This window comes from Macaca mulatta, chromosome 15 (assembly GCF_049350105.2).
Source record: "Macaca mulatta isolate MMU2019108-1 chromosome 15, T2T-MMU8v2.0, whole genome shotgun sequence".
Classification (NCBI taxonomy): domain Eukaryota; kingdom Metazoa; phylum Chordata; class Mammalia; order Primates; family Cercopithecidae; genus Macaca; species Macaca mulatta.
This window is the reverse complement of record NC_133420.1, coordinates 19,976,220-19,998,295: the sequence shown is the minus strand read 5'-3', so window position 1 is coordinate 19,998,295 and position 22,076 is coordinate 19,976,220. Positions and strand designations below refer to the sequence as shown.

Genomic DNA, 22,076 nt, shown 5'->3' with positions numbered 1-22,076 from the left:
TCAACCTCCCCAGCTAATAAAAGTTTTCTACCTCCCTCCGGCTCAAAAAGCTTGGTTCCCGGGGGCGGGGCTAGAGGGGCGGGGCCCGTGGGCGTCCTGGTGATGGTGCCTAGCAACGTCAGGGCCGGGGCCGCGAGGTAGTTGGCAGAGGCCTCGGGGTCCTCCTGGAAGGGGCCTCATGACAGATTCGGACGAGGTGCGGGCTGGGGAGAAGACTAACGCAAAGGCAGAGGGCCAGGCGGAGAGACCGAGGCTGGGTTCGCAGGAAAGGGTGAAGGCCGGGAGGGGCAGGGGCAGCAGTCCGACTCAGGGAAGGCCCTGGCCACCATGCCAAGAACCAGGGATGTGAGAGATCCTTGTAAGGCTCGGCGGCTGCTTGGACAGAGGTTTCTGGCTTGGGTAGCTGGTGGGGAAGGTGACCTCACCAAGATGGGAGAGCCTGGGGCAGAAGTCAGGTGAGGTGCTCAGTGTGGCCTGCTGGAGTGAGGGTCCTGAAGGGTACCCAAGGGGCTGTAGGACCCCCAAGGCCTGAGACTTGGGACTGGGCCTGAGCTGGAGACATCAGAGCTTGGGGTGTCAGTAGCCGGAAGTGGGAGCTGGGAAGGCCTAGGGGGGAGAGCAGATGATGTTGTAAGTGTGAGGACCCTGATACCTGACCTTGACCACAGGAGAGGGAGAAGGGCAGGACTGGAGAGGGACAGGTTGGCGCGGCCCTAAAAGGAATGGGACTGGGAGTGCCACTGGACCCCCGAGTGGGAGTGCCTCCTTCCAGGCCTCATTTCTGCCTCTCCTCCCTCCCTGCAGAATGCTGGCGAGTGTGTCAGTGGGTGGGGGTCATCTCGGGGGCCTACTGCAGCTTACTGTCCTTCGGTTCTAGGATGCCCTGAAGGTTGACCAGGGCCCCTCACAGGACATCCCAAAGCCATGGGTGATTCCAGCCCCCAAAGGGATCCTGCAGCACATCTTTGGAACCAGCCAGGTGTTCCAAAGCATCTGTGACGTAAAGCCAAAGGTCACGGGGTTAACGGTGCCCCTCAAAGTCAGGGAGTAGTGAGTGACTACCTTGCTTTGGGGTCCCAGGTTCCTGCCTGACACAGCCATTCCCATACCGTGCAGCTTTGAGCCACTTACTCTGTTCGGGCCTCAGTGAACTCAACTGTCTAATGGGGCTCTTCTACCTCAGTGGAAATGAGGCTGATGGCCTGGCTGGACTCCAGGAACACCAGCCTGCCCTCCCTGGGCTTCTGTCTACTCCTCCTGCCTCTCTACCCAGCTCCCTTGCCTCCCACAATCCCCCACCCCAGCCCTATGCTCTGGGCTGGTCCACAGTCAGGGCCACCCCTCTGCCTGTCCCCACTTTCTCCACAGCTACTCCAGAGGCCAGCAGTGCTTGGAGCAGGCAGACTGGGAGACAGCTGTGCTGTTCTTCTCCCGCGCGCTCCACCTGGACCCACAGCTGGTGAGAGGCAGACCTGGGTGGGCACAGGCAGTTGCTGGAACATGCTTCCTCCCTCCCTGTTGCACCTGCCAGATCCCTCCTCTCAGGGCCACCAAGTCCCTGATGGGAATTGGGTGTCAACGCTCGGCGGGGGCGGAGACTTTCCCCTACCCTCCAGGGGCAGATGGTGGGGAGGATCCAGCAGCCTGGGTCCCCTCACCCTTAGGTGGACTTCTACGCCTTGCGGGCCGAGGCCTACCTCCAGCTCTGTGACTTCTCCTCGGCTGCCCAGAACCTGCGAAGGGCCTACTCCTTACAGCAGGACAACTGCAAGCACCTGGAGCGCCTCACCTTTGTGCTCTACCTACAGGTGCCTGGGGCTGCCCGGGCCCATGCAGGGCATGCACCTCACATCACTGGCTTTCCCTCCAGGGGCTCTCCTGGCTCTTGGGCCCAGCTCCGTCTCCTTGGATTCCTCCTTGTCCCCGTGTCTGGGTCCCTACCTGCTGCCCCTCTCACCTCCAAGGCTGGTTTACTGCCAAGGTTGAATCAAGTTTGGCAGCACTGTCCATTCGGGTTTCTGCCATAATGACAGTGTCCAATATGCTACCCATCAGCCACGTGGAACTGTTGAGCCCTTGACATGTGGCAAGTGTGACTAAAGAATTGAATTTTATATCTTATTTTTATTTTATTATTATTGTTGTTTTTGAGACGGAGTCTCGCTCTGTCGCTCAGGCTGGAGTGCAGTGGCACGATCTCGGCTCACTGCAACCTCTGCCTCCCGGGTTCAAGCAATTCTCCTGCCTCAGCCTTCTGAGTAGCTGGGACTACAGGCACATGCCACCATGCCTGTCTAATTTTTTGTATTTTAGTAGAGACGGGGTTTCACTTTGTTGCCCAGGCTGGTCTCAAACTCCTGGGCTCAGGCAATCTGCCCGCCTCGGCCTCCCAAAGTGCTAGGATTACAAATGTGAGCCACTATGCCCAGCCTCTTATTTTTATTTTAATTAATTTAAATGTGTATAGCCACACAAAGCAGTGGCTATTGTCTTGGATGGGATGGCACAGATCTAGAGTCCAGAGGCTCTAAGCACTAAAAAGCTCACAGTGACCCCCAAGTGTATTTCAAAGGAAAAACAATATTAAACTATAAAACACCAACAAAGGCCGGGCGCGGTGGCTCAAGCCTGTAATCCCAGCACTTTGGGAGGCCGAGACGGGCGGATCAGGAGGTCAGGAGATCGAGACCATCCTGGCTAACACGGTGAAACCCCGTCTCTACTAAAAAATACAAAAAACTAGCCGGGCGAGGTGGCGGGCGCCTGTAGTCCCAGCTACTCGGGAGGCTGAGGCAGGAGAATGGCGGGAACCCGGGAGGCGGAGCTTGCAGTGAGCTGAGATCCGGCCACAGCACTCCAGCCTGGGCGACATAGCGAGACTCCGTCTCAAAAAAAAAAAAAAAGAAAAAAAAACCACCAACAAAGTGTTCCTTTTTTCCATTTTGATAATCTTGTTGTCTTTTTTTTTTTTTTTGAGACGGAGTCTTGCTCTGTTTCTGAGGCTAGAGCGCAGTGGTGCAATCTCAGCTCACAACCTCCACCTCCCTTATTCAAATGATTCTCGTGCCTCAGCCTCCCGAGTAGCTAGGATTACAGATATGCATCACCATGCTTGGCTAATTTTTGTACTTTTAATAGAGATGGGTTTTCACCATGTTGGCCAGGCTGGTCTCCAACTCCTGACCTCAAGTGATCTGCCCGCCTCGGCTTCCCAAAGTGCTGGGATGACAGGTGTGAGCCAGTGCGCCTGGGCTTGATGTCTTTTGTTTATGTCAAAATATATTCAGTTCTTGGCCAGTCTGGGAGGCCGAGTAGGGCGGATCATGAGATCAAGAGTTTGAGACCAGCCTGGCCAACATGGTGAAACCCCGTCTCTACTAAAAATACAAAAATTAGCTAGGCGTAGCACACGCCTGTAATCCCAGCTACTTGGGAGGCTGAGACAGGAGAATCTCTTGAAACCAGAAGGCAGAGGTTGGGATGAGCCGAGATCGTACCACTGTACTCCAGCCTGGGTGACAGAACAGGACACTGTCTCAAAAAAAAAAAAAAAAAAAATCTCTTCTTAAAAAGAAACATTTGGGGCCCTCAGACCATGTGCTGAATCTGTTGCGGGCCCGTGTCCTGCACGGCCACTTCCTGTGTGCCCTTATGCAAGTCACTCCGCCTCTCTGAGCCTCAGTTCCTTTATCTATAAGAGAAGCATGCTAGTGCCAGTGAGAAAACAAGTTGAAGTTCTTAGCACAGGGCTCAGCACCCAGGGCCCAGGGCCAGGCCACAGCATGTTCATGTTAGTTCTGTTGGTCTCTTCTGCCATCCGAGATTCTGTTTTTTGTTCGTTTGTTTGTTTTTTTGTTTGTTTTGAGATGGAGTCTCGCTCTGTCGCCCAGGCTGGAGGGCTGGGGCATGATCTCGGCTCACTGCAACCTCTGGTTCCCGGGTCCAAGCGATTCTCGTGCCTCAGCCTCCTGAGTAGCTGGGATTACAGGCATGCACTAACATGCCTAGCTGATTTTTGTATTTTTAGTAGAGACGGGGTTTCACCATGTTGGCCAGGCTGGCCTCAAACTCCTGGCCTCAAGTGATCCACCTGCCTCAGCCTCTCAGAGGGCTGGGATGGGATAACAGGCGTGAGCCACCGTGTCTGGCCCAGCCATCTGAGTTTTCTCCATTTCTCTTTGTTCCTGAATCTCTGTATTCCTGTCTCTTGCCAAGTGTGTATCTCTCACCAACTCTTGCTGTCTTTCCCCAGATCTGTATCTCTCTCCATCTCTGTCTCTGTGTCTCTGCCTCTTCAAGTCTCTCCCAGATCTAAAAGGCTCTATCCTTGTTTCTTGTATCTCTCCCTCCTGCCTCAGGGCTTTCGGCTGCCAACCAGGGGGTGCAGCGGGGCTGGGCTGGCAAGCAGAATTGACTGTCCCCTGTGTCCCCAGGGGCAATGCCTTTTTGAGCAGTGTGCCTTCCTGGATGCCCTGAATGTCTTCTCACATGCTGCCGAGCTCCAGCCTGAGAAAGCGTGCTTCCGTTACCGATGGTGAGTGCCCTTGCTGGACCCTTCTCCCAGCAGCGGCTTCCTGACGCCCCACCCGGGAACCAGAGCACTCTGTTCCCTCTGCCCTCAGCATGGCCTGTCTCCTGGCCCTCAAGCAGCATCCGGCCTGCCTCTCACTCATCACCGAGGAGCTGAAGCAGGACACCACCAACGCCGACGTCTACATCCTCCGGGCCAGACTCTACAACTTTCTCCAGAAGGTACAGTGGAGAAGGCGGGCAGGGGCGTGCCTCCCAACCTGGTGGTCATCAGTGTGCCCCAAGATTACAGGAGGAGGCAAGGCTATCAGCTAGCCCAGAAGCCCCATCCCACAGTGCCGTGGGTGCTGTCCTCCCTGGGAAGAGGCCCACACTGGCCTGGACCACTCAGCTACCACTTCAGGTCCTTGTTCCATTGTTGCTCAGCCCTGGCTCTGTGCCAGGCCTGTGCTGCACCCCAAGGGAAGCAAAAGATGAGAGATTCATATCATCCCTGTCCGGACGGAGCTCGCAGCCTGGGGGAGGTATCCCTGGGCAGATGTGTACACTACAAAGGATTTAGCCACAATCCTGTGAAGCCACACACGGGGACACCCAGGGCACCTAACATGAGTTAGCCCTTCTCCCTTCCCCTTCCTCCTTCTTCCCTTCCTTCCTCCTCCCTCCTCCCTTCCCCCTTCCTCCCTCCTCCCTCCTCCATTCCTCTCTCTTCTCTTCCTCCCTCCTCCCTTCCTCCCTCCTCCCTCCTCCCTTCTTCCTTCCTCCCTCCTCCCTTTCTCCCTCCTCCCTTCCTTCCTTCCGCCTTCCTGCCTTCTGCCTTCCTCCCTTCCCCCCTCCTCCCTTCCTCCCTTCCCCCTCCCTTCCTCCCTCCTCCATTCCTCCCTCCTCCCTTCCCCCTTCCTCCCTTTCTCCCTCCTCCCTTCCTCCCTCCTCCCTTTCTCCCTCCTCCCTCCTCTATTCCTCCCTCCTCCCTTCCTCCCTCCTCCCTTTCTCCCTCCTCCCTTCCCCCTTCCTCCCTTTCTCCCTCCTCCATTCCTCCCTCCTCCATTCTTCCCTCCTCCCTTTCTCCCTCCTCCCTCCTCTATTCCTCCCTCCTCCCTTCCTCCCTCCTCCCTTTCTCCCTCCTCCCTTCCTTCCTTCCTCCTTTCTCCCTTCTACCTTCCTCCCTTCCCCCCTCCTCCCTTCCTCCCTTCCCCTTCCTCCCTTCCCCCTTCTTCCTTTTCTCCTCTCCTTCCTTCTCCTCTTCCTCTCGCTTCCTTTCTTTTTTCCTGTTTGCCTCAATGAATCACCCCTACCCCTGACCACCCGCACAACCTGGGCTGGGCACAGGGACAGACAGTACAGGGAACAGCTTGGGAGCAAGAGAAACTTGGGGTCACAAGGGAGGAGGTGGAGGGGGTGCTGGGCACCAAGGAGAGGAGGGCAGGGATGAGAAGTCTCCCCAGAGGCAGTGGGAGCCTTCATCAGGTGTCCCCAGGGCAGGGAGCTTTAGGAAGATCATTCCGGTATCCGCAAGGAGTGTGGGTCAGAGGGGAGGCCTGGAGGCAGGAGCCTGAGAAGGAGGCTGGGCGCCACTGCAGAGTTGGGTGAGGCTGAGGGAAAGGTGGTCATGAGGGCAGCAAGGAGGGGCAAGTCCCACAGCCCTTCAGAAGGCAGGGCTGGAGTCTGGCTTGGGGGTGGGCTTGAAGGAAACAGAAGGATCCAGAAGGGTTCTGGCTTGGCCTGGGTGGATGGGAAGCTGGGAAACTAGGATGGGGAGGAGCAGGTGGGCGGGGTGGGGTGGGTGCATCTCATTCTCCAGGTGGGGACATCCTGGGGGCGGCTGAAATGCCAGCCTGCATTGCAGGAGGGAGCGCAGTCCACCCTGGCAGCTCCTCCCTGTGCCTTGGGGCTGGGCTGTAGCGTCCCACAGGCGATTCAGTGGCATGAGACTAGTAATTTGTTTTGTTTTGTTTTGTTTTGTTGAGACAGAGTCTCACTCTGTCACCCAGGCTGGAGTGCAGTGGTGAGATCTCAGCTCACCACAACCTCTGCCGGGAGGTTCAAGCGATTCTCACACCTCAGCCTCCTGAGTAACTGGGATTACAGGCGCCTGCCCAGCTAATTTCTGTATTTTTAGGAAAGGCAGGGTTTCGCCAGGTGATTCCCCCTGCCTCAGCCTCCCCAAGTGCTGGGATTATAGGTGTGAGCCACCGCGCCTAGCTGAGAACTAGTAATTGATAATTATTGGTGACTGTTGCGATTTTAGCCCCTCCCATGTGTAGGCGTGTTCTCAGCACTTTGCCCCTGTTTAACTGTGAGGCTGCAGCAACCCTTTGGGATAGAGACACACTGTCCTCTTTTCACAGAGGATGAGCCACCCCCAGGTGACTTGCCCAAGGTCACACAGCCTGTTCCCAGTGGCACTGCCTGGAGCCCAAGGCTGCCTACTCCAAAGCCCTGCCCCTAGCTCCTGCCATTTCCCTCCCTCCCTCCACCCATGCCTGCCGTCCACTACACCCCGTTCGCCTGCCAGCCAGTCACCCCGCAGGGAACAGGGTGGTGTTGAACTGTCTGTTGCTGGGCTGAGCTTCGCCTTCCTCACCCACCCCTCCTCCCGGTGGAAGGGACTTGCTGGGGGAGGTTTCCGCTGTACCCAGACCAGAATCTGGGCTTGGCCAGAGTGGTCTTGGGCTCAAAGGTCAGGGAGGGGAAGAGGGAGTGCAGGGGAGGGGAGGGAGGACACAACTGTCACAGTCAGGAGGTCACACGCTCCCCACACCTTGAGTGGGCTTCACAGAGGCCTGACAAGGAGGCAGCATCTGCAGAAACCACTGGGGTGGACCTGGCTCACGTGAGGTCACATCTGCAAAGGGCCAGCTGGCATGGGGCTTGGGATGGAATTTCCCCATGATGCTCCTTGTGTCCTTCAAGAGGTAGAAAGGGGCTGGGCATGGTGGCTCAACCCTGTAATCCTGGCACTTTGGGAGGCCAAGGTGGGTGGATCACCTAAGGTCAGGAGTTCGAGACCAGCCTGGCCAACATAGTGAAACCCCATCTCTACTGGAAAAAAAAAAAAAAAAATTAGCCAGGTGTGATGGCACGCACCTGTAGTCCCAGCTACTCGCGAGGCTGACGCGGGAAAATCTGTTGAACCTGGGAGGCAGAGGTTGCAGTGAGCCAAGACCACACCAATTGCACTCCAGCCTGGGTGACAGAGTGAGACTCCATCTCAAAAAAAAAAAAAAAAAAAAAGCAGAAAAGGGTGGGACGTGGGGGGCATGGAGGAGGCATGGTGTGATGCCACCCTGCTGAAGAAAGGCCTCTAGGTCCCATGGCTCAGTTGACCTGTGCCTCTGATGCCACCCTTGGCCCCCTGCAGCCCCACCTCTGCTACCGGGATCTGCACGGCGCCTTGCTGTTGAATCCCAAGCATCCCCAGGCCAGGATGCTGCTCCAGAAGATGGTGGCCCAGGCCCAGCAGGCGCGCCAAGACGCGGGGATCCTGGCCGTGCAGGGCAGGCTGCAGCACGCACTGCAGCGCATCAACTGTGCCATCGAGAACAACCCTCTGGACCCCAGTTTCTTCCTCTTCCGGTACTGCATGGGAAGGTGCTGGCCTTGGGTCCCAGGCCCTGCCCAGCCACAGACTTTCCGTGTGGTTTAAGGAGAGTCCCTGACCCTCTCTAGGCCTCAGTTTCCCCAGCTAGCCTCTAACAGTCTTTCCCTACTTCCTACTGGGTTAAGGCAGTACAGAGGTGGTCTCTTACAGCTGGAAGAGGGATGGCAACAAATGTCCCAGTTACCCCAGGAATCCTAGAGCCCCAGCCTGCTAAGCAGTTCACACTGGGCGCTGAGCCCAGCGTAGGCTTGAGTCTGGTCCCCAGGAACTTACCACATCCTGCTGCATTTCGGAGGGAGCGCCGCTGCCCTGGCAGGAGTGACTCCGGGCGGTTGTCCACCCAGTCAACCTCTCGCTATGCCAAGGGGCTGGGCTCAGTCTCCCACAAGTGATTCAGTGACATGAGAGGCCACTGTGATTTCGTGCCAATTAACCTCTCCAAACAGCGGTGGCAAAACACCTGTTTCTTGTACAAAATGTTTTAATGTAGAGACTGGCATACACCTGGCTCCCAAAAAGAAAGAGGGAGGGCATTTTTGCAAAAAATAAAATGATCAGTGCCTAGTGGGTTATCTGAGTAGCAGTCCAGAGCTGGCCCCATGGGACAAACCTAACAAATGAGGTGGGGATGGCCACTGCCTCCATGGGTCAGGAGGTCTGGCCACTCACCAGTCGGTGGGGGTGCACTGGCCCTCACGTCCCTCCTGCCGTCTGCCACACCGTCCCTCACAGGGGCACCATGTACCGACGGCTTCAGGAGTTTGATGGAGCAGTGGAGGACTTCCTGAAGGTGCTGGACATGGTGACCGAGGACCAGGAGGACATGGTGCGGCAGGCGCAGCGCCAGCTGTTGCTTACCTACAACGACTTTGCCGTGCACTGCTACAGGCAGGGTGCCTACCAGGAGGGCGTGCTGCTGCTGAACAAGGCCCTCCGGGACGAGCAGCAGGAGAAAGGGCTCTACATCAACCGAGGCGGTGCGCAGCGACCGGGGCGTTGGGGAGGGGATGCAGGGAGCCTCACCATCTTTAAGGCCCCCACTGGGCACTTGAGACCCCTGCGGGGGAAGGAGGAAGGGAGAGAGGAAGGAAGCGAGGGAAGAGGAAATGTAATAGTCTCAGTATCCCAGGAACACACTCTGGGAAATGGTACCTTAGACAGACTGGTTCCAGACTCCTTAAAATGCTCAAACAGGCGGCTGGGGAACAGTGCCCAGACGCCCAGAAAACTAGAGGGGACGGGGACCGTGACCGCCGATGGGGGTTATCAGCCACCAGTTTCAGGCCCTGGCCCCGGGGCTGGAGCCGACTGGGCTGGGCCTCCCAGGCACTGGGAGTTGCGGGTGCACTCACCCCCGCCTCCGGACCCTAGATTGCTTCTTCCAGCTGGGCAACCTGGCCTTTGCCGAGGCAGACTACCAGCAGGCGCTGGCGCTGAGCCCGCAGGACGAGGGCGCCAACACGCGCATGGGCCTGCTGCAGGAGAAGATGGGGTTCTGCGAGCAGAAGCACAGGTGCATGGGCTCCGGCCCCCACGGTGGGCGGGGCAGGCCCTAGGGCGGGGTGGGCAGGAAGCCAACTGCTGGGATCCCTGGGTGAATCAAGTTGCTTCTCTCAGGCCGGGCGCGGTGGCTCAAGCCTGTAATCCCAGCACTTTGGGAGGCCGAGACGGGCGGATCACAAGGTCAGGAGATCGAGACCATCCTGGCTAACATGGTGAAACCCCGTCTCTACTAAAAATACAAAAAACTAGCCGGGCGAGGTGGCGGGCGCCTGTAGTCCCAGCTACTCGGGAGGCTGAGGCAGGAGAATGGCGTGAACCCGGGAGGCGGAGCTTGCAGTGAGCTGAGAGCCGGCCACTGCACTCCAGCCTGGGCGACAGAGCGAGACTCTGTCTCAAAAAAAAAAAAAAAAAAAAAAAGTTGCTTCTCTCCCCAGGGCATGGGCGCGGTCGTTCTCCCCTGTAATCCCCACACTTTGTGAGGCCGAGGCCTAGGCAGGTGGATTGCCCGAGGTTGGGAGTTTTGAGACCAATCTGGCCAATATGGTGAAACCCCATCTCTATTAAAAATACAAAAAAAATTAGCTGGGTGTGGTGGCATGCACCTGTAATCCCAGCTAGTTGGGAGGCTGAGGCGGGGGAATCCCTTGAGCCAGGGAGGCGGAGCTTGCAGTGAGCCAAGATTGTGCCACTGCACTCCAGCCTGGGCGACAGAGCAAGACTCCATCCCCACGCCCGCCCTCCCTCCCCCCCAAAAAAAGCTCCTCTCCCAGTTATGCTTCCTTTTTTTTTTTTTTTAAACGGAGTCTCGCTCTGTCACCCAGGCTGGAGTGCAATTGCACAATCTCAGCTCACTGCAACCTCCACCTCCTGGGTTCAAGCAATTCTCCTGCCTCAGCTTCCCAAGTAGCTGGGATTACAGGCGCCTGCCACCACACCCAGCTAATTTTTGTATTTTTAGTAGAGACGGGGTTTCACCATCCTGGCCAGGCTGGTCTCAAACTCCCCACCTCAGGTGATCGGCCTCCCAAAGTGCTGGGATTACAGGCGTGAGCCACCGCGCCCTCCCTATGCTGGTTTTCTTTGTAATATTTTTACTACTCAATAACTTGGAACTTAATCATAGTCAAATTAATATTTTCATTTTAGCTCATGGGTTTATGGCATTCTCAGAAAGGCCTTCCCTACCCCAAGATCATAAAAATATTCATTGATGGTGGAGTTTCACACTGGCATCTAAGTGTTGTCTCCATCAGGGACGTCGCTGGTGGAGAGAGAGGAGAGGGGCGTGGTGGGGGCAGCAGACCCAGCCTGGTTTCCGTCTAACTCCTCAGTGGGGCCCAGAAGCCACCCTTTTCCCCACAGATGGCCGAGCTCATGGCAGCTCGGAATCCACTGTGTCCTGCAGGCAGTTCCAGAAGGCAGAGGACCACTTCTCCACGGCCATCCGGCACAACCCCCAGAAGGCCCAGTACTACCTGTACCGGGCCAAGAGCCGGCAGCTGCTGCAGAACATTTTTGGGGCACGCCAGGATGTGGCCACTGTCCTGCTCCTCAACCCCAAGCAACCAAAGGTAGGTTCCTGCCACATCAGGAGTGTAGGCTCCGGAGTCATGCCTGGTGCATAAAGATACTCCTCGGCCCCCAAAGAAATCTGGTTTGATAACAATCATAAGGCCAGGTATGGTGGCTCACGCCTGTAATCCCAGCACTTTGGGAGCCAGAGGCAGGTGGATCACCTGAGGTCAGGAGTTTGAGACCCACCCAGCCATCATGGTGAAACCCCATCTCTACTAAAAATACAAAAATTAGCCAGGTGTGGTGGTGCACGGTTATAATTACAGCTACTCAGGAGGCTGAGTCATGAGAATTGCTTCAACCCAGGAGGCAGAGGTTGCAGGGAGGCAGAGGTAGCAGTGAGCCAAGATTGTGCCACAGCACTCCAGCCTGGGCGATAGAGTGAGACTCTGTCTCAAAAAACAAAACAAAACAAACAAGCAAACAAAAAACATTGCAAAACTCTTCCTTCTTCAGTCTTGGGAAGGGCCAAATCTGACTCTGCGGGATCAGGGCAGCATCAGGCTGTGTGCCCGCTGCTCTGGCCCTCACCTGGCTCTGGTCACCCCCTTTCATGGCAGCTGTCCCTGCTGATGACCAACCTCTTCCCGGGCATGTCTGTGGAGGAGGTGCTTAGCACCCAGATAGCCCACCTGGCCAGGCTGCAGCTGGAACGGATGGTGGAGGGCAGCCTGCAGGCTGGAGGCCCACAAGGCATTGTGGGGTAAGCCCTGGAGCAGGGGGTACAGGCCAGGGCTGGGGAATGGCTGTGGCTCTAGGCTCCTCTGGCTCCAACTGCATGCCAGGGCCATTGTCTAGTCCTTGGAGAGACCAGCATGGGCCAGGGAGACTGACAATGCCCGGGGGACATTGTTTGGCAGGATGCTTAAGCAGTGGGAGTTGGAGCGCCAGAAGGCCTTGGCCCTGCAGCGCTCATGGAAGCAGGGGGAGCCTTTGATTGAGACCTCCGAGAAGCTGCAGGCCACCCCTGAGATTCCGCAGGTAGAACCGGGAAGCTCAGAGGGACAGGCTGAGGCCCCCAAGGAGGAGGAAGAGAAGGAGGAGGAGGAACAGAAGGAGGAGAAGGAACAGAAGGAGGAGGAGAAAAAAGAGGTAAGTGGAACACATGCCAGGGCCCGAAGCCCTTGGGGTCTGGGGCAGAGCGTACCCCAGTCCAGGGCTGAAGGACGCAGGCCAGTGGAGTCTGGCTTCCAGGCCTGGCTCTGCACTCCCTCAGTTGTGTGATGGGCTGGGGACATCTTGCTATGAGATGGGGATGGTACCAGCAAGGGGTGCTCCTGAGGGAGGGTGTGTGGGGATGTGGGCCCTCACAGAGAGGAGTCACACCCCTGCTCATGGTCACTGTCACGAGTTCTACTGTATGCACTAGCCACTTGCCACTTGTGCCAGAATTTTTTGTTTTTGAGACGGAGTCTTGCTCTGTCACCCAGGCTGGAGTAGAGTGGCATGATCTCGGCTCACTGCAACCTCCACCTCCTGGGTTCAGGCAATTCTCATGCCTTAGCCTCCCAGGTAGCTGGGATTAACAGGTGTGTGCCACCACACCTGGCTAGTTTTTTGTATTTTTAGTATTTTTATCAGACTTAAGCGATCTGCACGCCTGGGCCTCCCAAAGTGCTGGGATTACAGGCATGAGCCACTGCGCCCGGCCCCCAGAATTTTCTTAATTCTTAAATTTGTTTCTGAAAACCTCTTATTGAATGTAACATAAATATAGGAAAGTGCACAAATCCTAAGTGCCAGTTTGATGAATTTTCACAACTGCATGACACCCATCATATCATTATCCAGATCGAGAAAGAACCCTTTCCCAGCTCCCAGAAGCCCACTGGGGCCCCCTTCGAGGCCCCTCCCGTAGCCCACCCTACCTACAAGGCTGTCCTGATTGCTAACGCCAAACATGAGTTTTTGTCTTTTCGTCACATAAATGGACAGCATGGTGAGCGTCACTCACGCTGCAGCAGGTGGCAGCAGCCTGCTCCCTGTCTCTGGTGCTGCAGAATATTCCGTCCTTGACAATCCCACAGCGTGTTTCTCTGTTCTACTGCTGGTAGACATCAAGTACACTAATGTTCAAAGGAAACTTTACACAATTGAAGTACAGGAATACCAGCATCCCTTGCCATCAATAGAAAATGTGGCCGGGCGCGGTGGCTCATGCCTGTAATCCCAGCACTTTGGGCGGCCAAGATGGACAGATCGCTTGAGCCCAGGAGTTCAAGACTAGCCTGGGCAACATGGCAAAACCCTTGTCTCTACAAGAAAATACAAAAATTAGCCAGGCATGGTGATGTGTGCCTATAGTCCCAGCTACTTGGGAGGCTGAGGCAAGAGGATCTCTTGAGCCCCAGAGTCACTTGAGGCTGCGGTGAGCCGTAATCATAGCACTGCATTCCAGCCTAGGTGAGAGAGCAAGACCTTGTCTAAAGAAGAAAAGAAAAGAGGAAAGAAAACGCTAGCTCTTCAGTTTTCTCTTTTTTTTTTTTTTTGAGACGGAGTCTCACTCTGTCTCACAGGCTGGAGTGCAGTGGTGCAATCTTGGCTCACTGCAAGCTCCACCTCCCAGGTTCACGCCATTCTCCTGCCCAAGCCTCCCAAGTAGCTGGGACTACAGGTACCCGCCACCACGCCCAGCTAATTTTTTGTATTTTTAGTAGAGACAGGGTTTCACCGCATTAGCCAGATGGTCTTGATCTCCTGACCTCGAGATCCACCCGCCTCGGCCTCCCAAAGTGCTGGGATTACAGGCGTGAGCCATCGCGCCCAGCAGCTCTTCAGTTTTCTAGCTCATGTTAGAATGAATATTAAAGTACACACCTTCCCTCTGTGTGCCCCCCGAAGTCAGAGGCTCCCTCCCCCAGGGAGATGTTGGGCTGAAGTGGATGGAGCCCAGAGCACAACTCCCAGCTGGCGCCTGGAGCACTATGGTGCACCTCGCTGTCTGCAGCCGTGAATGTGGGCAGAGACCTGCAGCCTAGGTAGGGTCTGGCTGTGGTGGCCAGCAGACCTGGATTCAAACTCGGCCTCTCTGCTCCTTGGCTGAGTGGCCCTGGGCAGGTTGCTTATGGGCTCTGAGCCTTAGTTTCCTGGTCGGTGAAATGGTCATTAGCAGCTCTCCCCATCCCTCCGTCCGCACTTGTATTGGGAGAATGGAAGGGGGTAAAGCCTAGAGAAGCACCTCAAGTCCTCCCTAAGCATTCCCCAGGGCACAGCCCTTTATAATTTACAGAAGCCTGTCCCACGCCTGAACTAATTTTCATTTTGCAGTTGAAAAAGCCAAGGCGCTAGCAGCCCCTTCAACACAACCGTCCTCATGGCACCATATGCCTGTCCAGCCTGGCCGCCCCGTTCCTGCCAGGCTTAGCCTCTGTGTGTCCCCACCCCACCCTAACCTGGCACCTTGAAGGACCTCCGAGCTCAGGAGAATGACCACCGAGCGGCCCAGGGCTGCTGGCCTTCTAGAGGCGCAGCTGCGTGGGCCTCCTGCCATCTGAACTACAAAGCCTGTTTCTTGCCATAGGAGAAGAAACCAAAGCTCACACCTAGCAAGGTGGCGTCCCTGTCCGAGAGCTACCTCGACCAGACCTCTTTAGCCTCCAGCATGAGCTGTAAGTCCCTGGGGCTCCCGCCAGGCCTCAGGAAGCTAAGGCAGCAGGGTGGTCAAAGGTCAGGGGTCAAAGACCGCTGGCCTAGGTGTGAGTTTGGCTCTGCTGCTGACAGCTGGGTGGCCTGGGGCGAGTGGCTCTACAGCGGGAGTAACACTCTTGCTGGGCCTGCCGAGGACTCAGCGGGCAGTGCCCAACACGGGCAGGGAGGCCGAGGCTTGCTCCAAGCCCTTCATGATAGCTGCTACTCTGCTCCCATCCCCTCCCAGCCCTGTCCCTGAAAAAAGCCCACAAACCTTGTGCATGGCCGGGAGGCTTTTAGCCCCAGTTCCGTGGGGCCCCAGCCTGGAGGAGACAGAAGTGAAGAACGGGGAGGCTGCTCCTCAGAGGCCCCAGGGCGGGTGTGCGCAGTCCTCGGTGGGGAGGGGAGTGGCAGGGCCCAGGCCCCTTCTTCATTTCGTGCATCCAGCAAACCCACCGAGTGCCCTGGGCCAGGCCTGTGCTCAACACTGGGCACAGGGATGACTGGCATAGTCCTTGCCCTGGGACATGAGCTCTAAGCTCCAACAGGAAGAAGGCTCCCAGGTGACCCGACAGCCAGGAGACAGGGCAGACACAGTGCAGGGGAAGCTGGGGCTGTGGGTGCATTTAGCGCCTTTTAGTGGGGACAAGAATGGAAGGGCAGGAGGGTGCTAGGCAGGGGGATGCAGGGGCTCTGCTGGGGCTGTCTGCTGCAACAGGAGCAGAGGGTAGGGGCAGCCACAGAGCAGAGGCCTGGGACTGGGAGAAGGGGGCTCTTAGGCATCTCCCCCATCTCACAGCCCCACCCCTCAGGGTCTGGGGCACTGGGGGGCTGGGCGGGGATGATCTGCAGGTCTTTCCCTTTGGCAATGTGAAGCCTCAGGGCCACAGGCCAGTATGAAATTGGGAAGCCCCTTTTCCCGGAGCTGTCCAGGGCAGGTGCGGCAGGCCTGATGGGTGCTCTTGGCACACCCTTCCCAGTCAGGACCACATGCACCTCAGAGACTGAGACGTCGGCTATCTGCCAGGAATACAGGAGCACCTCAGCCACCGCCATGACATTCTCTGACTCATCACTGCTGAAGACGCAATCCTCAGACTCTGGGAACAATAGGGAGGCATTGAGCCATGGTCCCAGAAAAATCAAGGACATCCAGGGCCAGAGGCAGAGCCTTAGCAAGACCCAGGCCACCCAGAGCCAGAGGCAGAACTTCAGCAAGACCAAGGCCGCCATACACAGGAGGAACTCCAGCAAGACCAAGGCCACCCAGGGCCAAGGGCGGCGCTCCAGCAAGACTGAGGCCACTCAGGGCCAGAGGCAGAGCTCCAGCGAGATCGAGACCTCCCAGGGCCCAAGGCAGGAGCCCAGCAAGACCAAGACCACCCGGAGCCCAAGGCAGAGGCCCCGAAAGGTCAAGGCTGCTCGTGGCCGCAGCTGGAGACCCAGCAAGCTTGATGCCACCCAGGGCCGAAGCAGGGGACTGCTCCGAAGTTCCACCAAGACTGAGGCTTTCTATGACTCAAACTGGAGCCTCAGCAAGACTGAGGATGTTCAAGGCCAGGGCCAGAGAACCAGCAAGGCTGAGTCTGCCCAGGGCAAGAGCCGGGGCATGAGCTCAACTTCCAGCAAGGCTGAGTCCACCTGGGGACCCAGCCCGAGTGTCAGCAAAACTGAGGTTGGTCAGGACCTCACCTACTACGAAGCTCTCTGAAGGGACCATCTAGCCCCTCACTTCTTGCTGGGGAGGGGAGCAGTTCTACTCACCCCCCAGCACTGGCACTGAGCCAGCTGCCTCCTTCCAGAGCAATTAAAAGTCTTAGCAAACAGTCCTCTGGTCCCATAGCTGAGTTTATTATACTTGTTCTCTTCTTTTACAAAATTAAAAACTTCTAAAACCAGGCCCAAGTGGCAACTTGAGTCCCTCCATTTATAGAAACTGAGAAGGCGCCACCTGGCTTGATGAAACGGACACAGGGTGTGGGGTGGAGGGGAGGGGGCATGGTGCCCGACCAAGGAGGCAAGGGGCAAGGGTGGCAGACTGAGGAGGGAGCGCCGCCACGAGCCACAGTCCCTGAGTTATAATTCACAGTAAGAAGGCTCAGGCTGCAGGGCGAGGTCAAGGCTCAGTGAGGTTCTGGGGTGACCAGGGGTTTCCCTGGGGAAGGTGGCCAGGGCCAAGATGCTCTTGAGCCAGGTTAGAGGCCAGGGCCCTTCCCAGCCATCTGTCCCGTGGCCCAGCCGCCACTCCCTTCATCTCACTTGGTGCGCTGGGTTCCTGTGACAGAGGCCCCAGGCCTTTCCTGCATGGCCTGGCCATTAGAGGGGCCAAGGATACCACCCGGGGAGTCAGAGAAAGAAGGAGATTCGAGAGGCCACGGTCTTGCAGCCATTGGAGGAGAAGAGCTGCTCGTCCTCAGGGAAGAAGGTGGTGCTGTCCAGCACAGCCTGGACAACCTCATCCCTCGGCTCCAGGCCCAGCTGGGCCAGCTCGTTGAGCACGCAGTGCCGGACATGGTGCCGCTGCAGTGGGAGGAAGGGCACCACTGCGTCTAGGAGGCGCTCTTCCATGATGCCCGAGTGTGAGAAGCCATCTGCAGGAAGGGCAGGTGGGGGGGGGCCTTGTGCTTCACAAGAGGGGAGAAGCTGGTCCCCAACCCCCAGGGGCAGGACGGAAGATGCTGGCCTCAGTCCCCTCAGCCGCCTTCTGGGTGTAGGACTCAGGGCCTGTAAGGCTGACCCAAGGTCACAGAGCTGGGAGTGCCAAAGCTGGGCTTAGAACTAGCAGGTCAGTGGGCAAAGCATGAGACCCTGGGAAAGCCTGGCCCCTGGGCGTGGGGTGAAGCCGCCCGGGGGGCGCTGCTGAGCCAGACTCACGGTGTGGGTTATCCAGCACGGCGCGGGAGATGACTGGCTCCAGCTCCTGCAGGAGGATCTCCTCGCGGTCCCGGCGGCTGCGCCACGCCTCCAGTGCCACCTGGTTGATCTGCTCGCCACCCGTGTTGCTAAAACCATGGGGGACCCAGGCTGAGACTCAGACAAGGACTAGCGCAGGGCAGGATTGGACCCTCGCCTCCCCGCTGCCACCTGACAGGAGCACAGCCCGGTGCAGGGAGGAGCCAACCCCACTGAAAACGCTCCACTTCCCCCTCCATGGTGTCCATATCCACGGCCCCTGCAATTCACCTACACATGCCATGTACTTTACAGTTTACAAAACGCTTTTGGGTCCCTCAACTGACTTTCCCTCACTAAGCTTCCAGGAAGATATCGGGGCATCATTATTGGCCCCGCTGTTCAGAAGCAGAGACAGAGGCTCAGAGAGGCGGAGCCATGCTGCCTGAGGAAACACAGCAAGGATTCTGAGAGCTGGGACTAAAGGACAAGAACTCTGTTCCTGTTTTCCCCAGGCCTGTGTCCTCCTCACCACAAAAGAGGGAAAAGTTCTCGACCTGGCAGGGCTTCCACAAGGAAGTGGTGATCAAAAAGACTGAGCCCAGAATGGGCTGAGAGTGTCCAAAGGGAATCAACCAGGCGGAATGACAGTGTCATCTCTGAGAGGGTGGGGGGCACTGGGAAAGCCCAGCTAAGCCCACGGGGAATTGGATTCTGCTGGGAGCACAGGCCAAGGCTGCAGAGCTGAACCTCTGCGAAGTGGCCCCCCACCGTGCCCGCTGCAAAGCCGGGCCCCACCTGATGAAGATGAAGATGGCTTTGCGATAGTTGGTCCCATATACAACCCAGGAGGAGCCCAGGAAAGGCCGCAGGACTTCCATCAGGCCTGGGGGCATCTTGTCCATCTCATCGAAGAGGAAGAGGGAGCGGCCGCAGGCAGTGAGGTTCCCTTGGACCCAGCTCTTAAGATCCTTCTGTAGGGGAGAGACAGGAGTTCCAGGGGGGGCTGGAGAAACTCCCCCAACCCCAGACCTCTTCCCAAACCAAAAACTAACCTCCTTTCTAGGGAGATGTGGTCTCCCAGAGAGCACCAACCTCTTAGTGAGACTGATGGTGAAACTGTATCCCAGAGAGGGGCAGAGACTCGCCCAAAGCCACACAGCCGGTCAGCAGCAGAACAGGGACTCAAACCCAAGCCTCCCACTTCCCTGTTCAGGGCTCCTTGCATGACACCTGCTGCTTTCTATAAAAGAGGAAGGCTCCTTCCTGCTCCCTGAAACTACACAGCAGTGTTGACAGCTGAAACTGATCAGCCTGGAGGGTACCTTGCAATCAACAACAGTAGTAGTAAGAGCCAGTATTTCCCGATGCTTACTCTGAGCCACAAATTGGGGGGATTTCCAGCAAGACAACAGTGCAGATTATCTGACAAACATAGGTGCTCCATAAATAATATCTGCAATGATATAATCTCATGTCCATCACAACAACCCTGGCAGGTAGGTACTGCCAGGTTCCTTACTGCCCCAAGGAATCAAAGTACTCCCTGCCAGGTAGAATGGCACCTTCCCAAGTTCTGTGCAGGATGGGTCCTGAGGGCTGGGGCTGCAGCCGGCTGTGTGGCCTGGAGCAGGTGACTCCCCTGTCTGGGCTCAGGACTTACTCCCTAGGGTGGCACCCCATGGTGAGGAGAACAGTGGTCAAGGACGCATCCAGCCTACCTTGTAGCGCTCGACGTGGCTGGGGTGGGGGAAGTGGATGACGGGAGAAAAGTGGTGCACGCGTGGGCTGCGGAGGCCGCCCTGGAAGAGGTAGTGCGCCAGCAGGGAGCTGACATAGGATTTGCCGGTGCCGGTCCAGCCGTGCAGGGAGAGGACCAGCGGCTTGGTGGGGGCAGGGTCGCGCACAAAGGCCTTCAGCGCCTTCACCACCAGCGCCTTGGCCAGATGCTGGCCGGCCAGGTGCTGAGCGAGGTCACACTCCAGACCTAGGGCCACAGGAGGATGGTGAGGACACATCCCACCAAGGCAGAGGTTCAAGGGGAACGTCATGTCTGGACTCCTGTGTCCTTACGTTTGTCCAAGCTGTCTATGCACATGGCACGGGGACCTTGGGGTCTGTGGCGGAAAAGAGCCACCTTCGGGCCTGATTCAGCTCGGCAGCGCCCCCACCAGGCGGGCATCTAGATTGCACTCAACCCTAAATGCGAGCTGTCAACGAGGTCAGCCCCGGCCCCGGCCATCCCCAAGGCGCTCTTCTCCCTTGACGGCCAGGCCATTCCGGGGAGGCCCAAGATCTCCCCCAAAGAGCTCTGCTGGCTGAGGCGTCTCTCCAGGTTGGCAGGGCCTCCTGGACCTCAACGGGTACCCTCCACCCTCGCAAGTCTGCCGGCCCCGCCCCCGGGTCCCACCCTCTGAGTCCTCAGCGGCTCAGGCCGGGGCCAGCAGGGCTCCCAGCGCGCCCGCGTCCGCCCGCCCCTCGCTCCGGGCTCCCTGGCGCCTCACCCGGCAAGTCGGGCCGGAAGTCGCATTCGCAAAAGGCGCCCAAGTTGCAGCGCAGGGAAGCCAGGTCCCAGGCGGCGGCCGCGGCCGAGACCAGCCCGAACAGCCCGAGGAGCGAGCCCCAGGGCCGGCAGCTGCGCGTCACAGCCGCCATCCGGGTGAGGCCCGAGCTCGGTGTGGAGCAGCCAACTGCCTCGCCCGGGAACTGCAACTCCCGGCGTGCAGCGCTCCGCAGCAGCCACGCCCATCGCCTACAACTCCCGACACCCCTCTCCCCGTCTCCAAGGCAGGCCCCGTCTTTTCGCAGCAGGACCAGAAGGTGGCCTCCAGGGGGAACCCGCGAACCGTCCAATCCGGGACGGCGGGCCGCGTTTCCATGGCCACGGTAACTAGGGGACCATCGTAGTAACTCAGAAAGAATAAATAAAGGATTATGACCACAAAGGGCGACGTAACAATTACAGCAAAAACTTGTGCGGAACCTTACACCTTGCAAAGCGCCTTTCCCATGCTCCTTTTTTCTTTTATGTGACAAAAGTGCCCTTGCTAACAGTTTTTGGTGAGCACTTACTCTGTGCCATTAGTGCTAAATGTCTATATAACTTATAATATGGTAATAGTATCTGCTATCCAGAGAAATGGTGGTGTTTCAATGAGATAAAGGCACACAAATGGTTTGGCTCTGAAAGTGATCAATAAATGATTATCAACATTCCGTTGTGTATGAAACAGGACTTTCCCTCACCTAGCAGCAACTGTGGCCAAATGCTTGGCATCAGTTCTAGGAGATGGGTTTTGTTGTTGTCCCCATGTTAATAAGGAGGCATTTGGGACCGAAGAGGTTAAGCCTTTTACTCAATGTCACACAGCTGGTAAACAATAGAACTAAACCCAAGTCTGGCTGCTGCCAGAGCCCTAGTGCGCGGTTGCATGTTATCAGCCTCTCTTGGTCAAAAGATTCAGAAGGCAAAGGACTCCAGACGTTTGAGGTTCAGCGCACAGGCTTCCCAGGCCTCCAGCTTGGCCTGGATTCGTTTTGATCCCTGTTGCCCACCTCCCCCACCCACTGGAGTAAGGGAACCAAGACAACAGCCTTCATGGCCCACCTCAAAGACCCTGTCCCTACCAACCTCAACACACACACACACACACACACACACACACCCCAAGGCTTCGGGGGCCAAATATCAAAGCCTGAAAAGAAAGAAGTAGTTGGGGCGGGTGCGGTGGCTCATGCCAATAATCCCAGCACTTTGGGAGGCCGAGGCGGACGAATCAACATGGCGAAACCCCGTCTCTACTAAAAATACAAAAATTAGCCGGGCGTGGTAGCAGGCGCCTGTAATCCTGGCTACTCTGGAGGCTGAGGTGGGAGAATCACTTTAACCCGGGAGGCGGAGGTTACAGTGACATAAGTGAAACTCCGTCTCAGAAAGAAAAAGAAAAAAAACAAAAAGGGAAGGGAAGGAAAGGAGGAAGGAAGGAAGGAAGGAAGGAAGGAAGGAAGGAAGGAAGGAAGGAAGGAAGGAGAGAGAAAAGAAAGAGAGAAAGAAAGAAAAAAGAAAAGAAAAGAAAAAGAAAATGAGTAGTTTCCACTATCAAGGAGAAAAAAGGAGAGAAGTCTGGGTCCGGGAAGCCAGGTGGAGCCTTTCCCGCTCTGCTGCTGTGACCCGGGAAAAGTCCCTTCTCCTTTCAGGTATCAGTCTTCCAGAGGGGAGTTGGGATCATAGATTTCAATAAGCCCTTCCACCCCAGTTCCTCGGATTTTTGGTTGTGCATTTGTGGGAACTGTTGCCATGGCATCCCGGGGCAGGGCAGGCGGTAGGAGCACTGGGTTGGAATTAGCT

The 22,076-nt window shown here is 57.0% G+C and overlaps 2 protein-coding genes across 10 annotated transcripts; one reads left to right on the top strand and one right to left on the bottom strand.

Moving 5' to 3' along the window:
• Positions 1 to 48: 48 nt before the first annotated feature.
• On the top strand, positions 49 to 16,734 carry TTC16 (tetratricopeptide repeat domain 16). Of its 5 annotated transcripts, none has more exons than XM_077967635.1 (14): positions 49 to 196; positions 878 to 1,050; positions 1,369 to 1,459; positions 1,704 to 1,808; positions 4,434 to 4,534; positions 4,623 to 4,752; positions 7,892 to 8,106; positions 8,864 to 9,108; positions 9,503 to 9,644; positions 11,040 to 11,205; positions 11,770 to 11,912; positions 12,070 to 12,301; positions 14,745 to 14,817; positions 15,817 to 16,734. In XM_077967635.1, the coding sequence occupies exons 1-14, from the start codon at positions 179 to 181 to the stop codon at positions 16,545 to 16,547; spliced, it is 2,565 nt and encodes an 854-aa protein (XP_077823761.1). In that variant the 5' UTR covers positions 49 to 178; the 3' UTR covers positions 16,548 to 16,734. The 5 variants fall into 5 exon arrangements, with proteins under 5 accessions (XP_077823761.1, XP_077823760.1, XP_028690626.2 ...); XM_077967634.1 differs by having other exon boundaries at positions 1,665 to 1,808; XM_028834793.2 differs by having other exon boundaries at positions 1,665 to 1,808; positions 14,730 to 14,817.
• On the bottom strand, positions 16,669 to 20,420 carry TOR2A (torsin family 2 member A). 5 transcript variants are annotated; one of them, NM_001257791.1, is given in 5 exon segments: positions 16,773 to 17,427; positions 17,711 to 17,838; positions 18,527 to 18,702; positions 19,450 to 19,715; positions 20,233 to 20,419. In NM_001257791.1, coding segments are annotated over 5 exon segments (966 nt in total). In that variant the 5' UTR covers positions 20,384 to 20,419; the 3' UTR covers positions 16,773 to 17,182.
• Between the last annotated feature and the right edge of the window lie 1,656 nt (positions 20,421 to 22,076).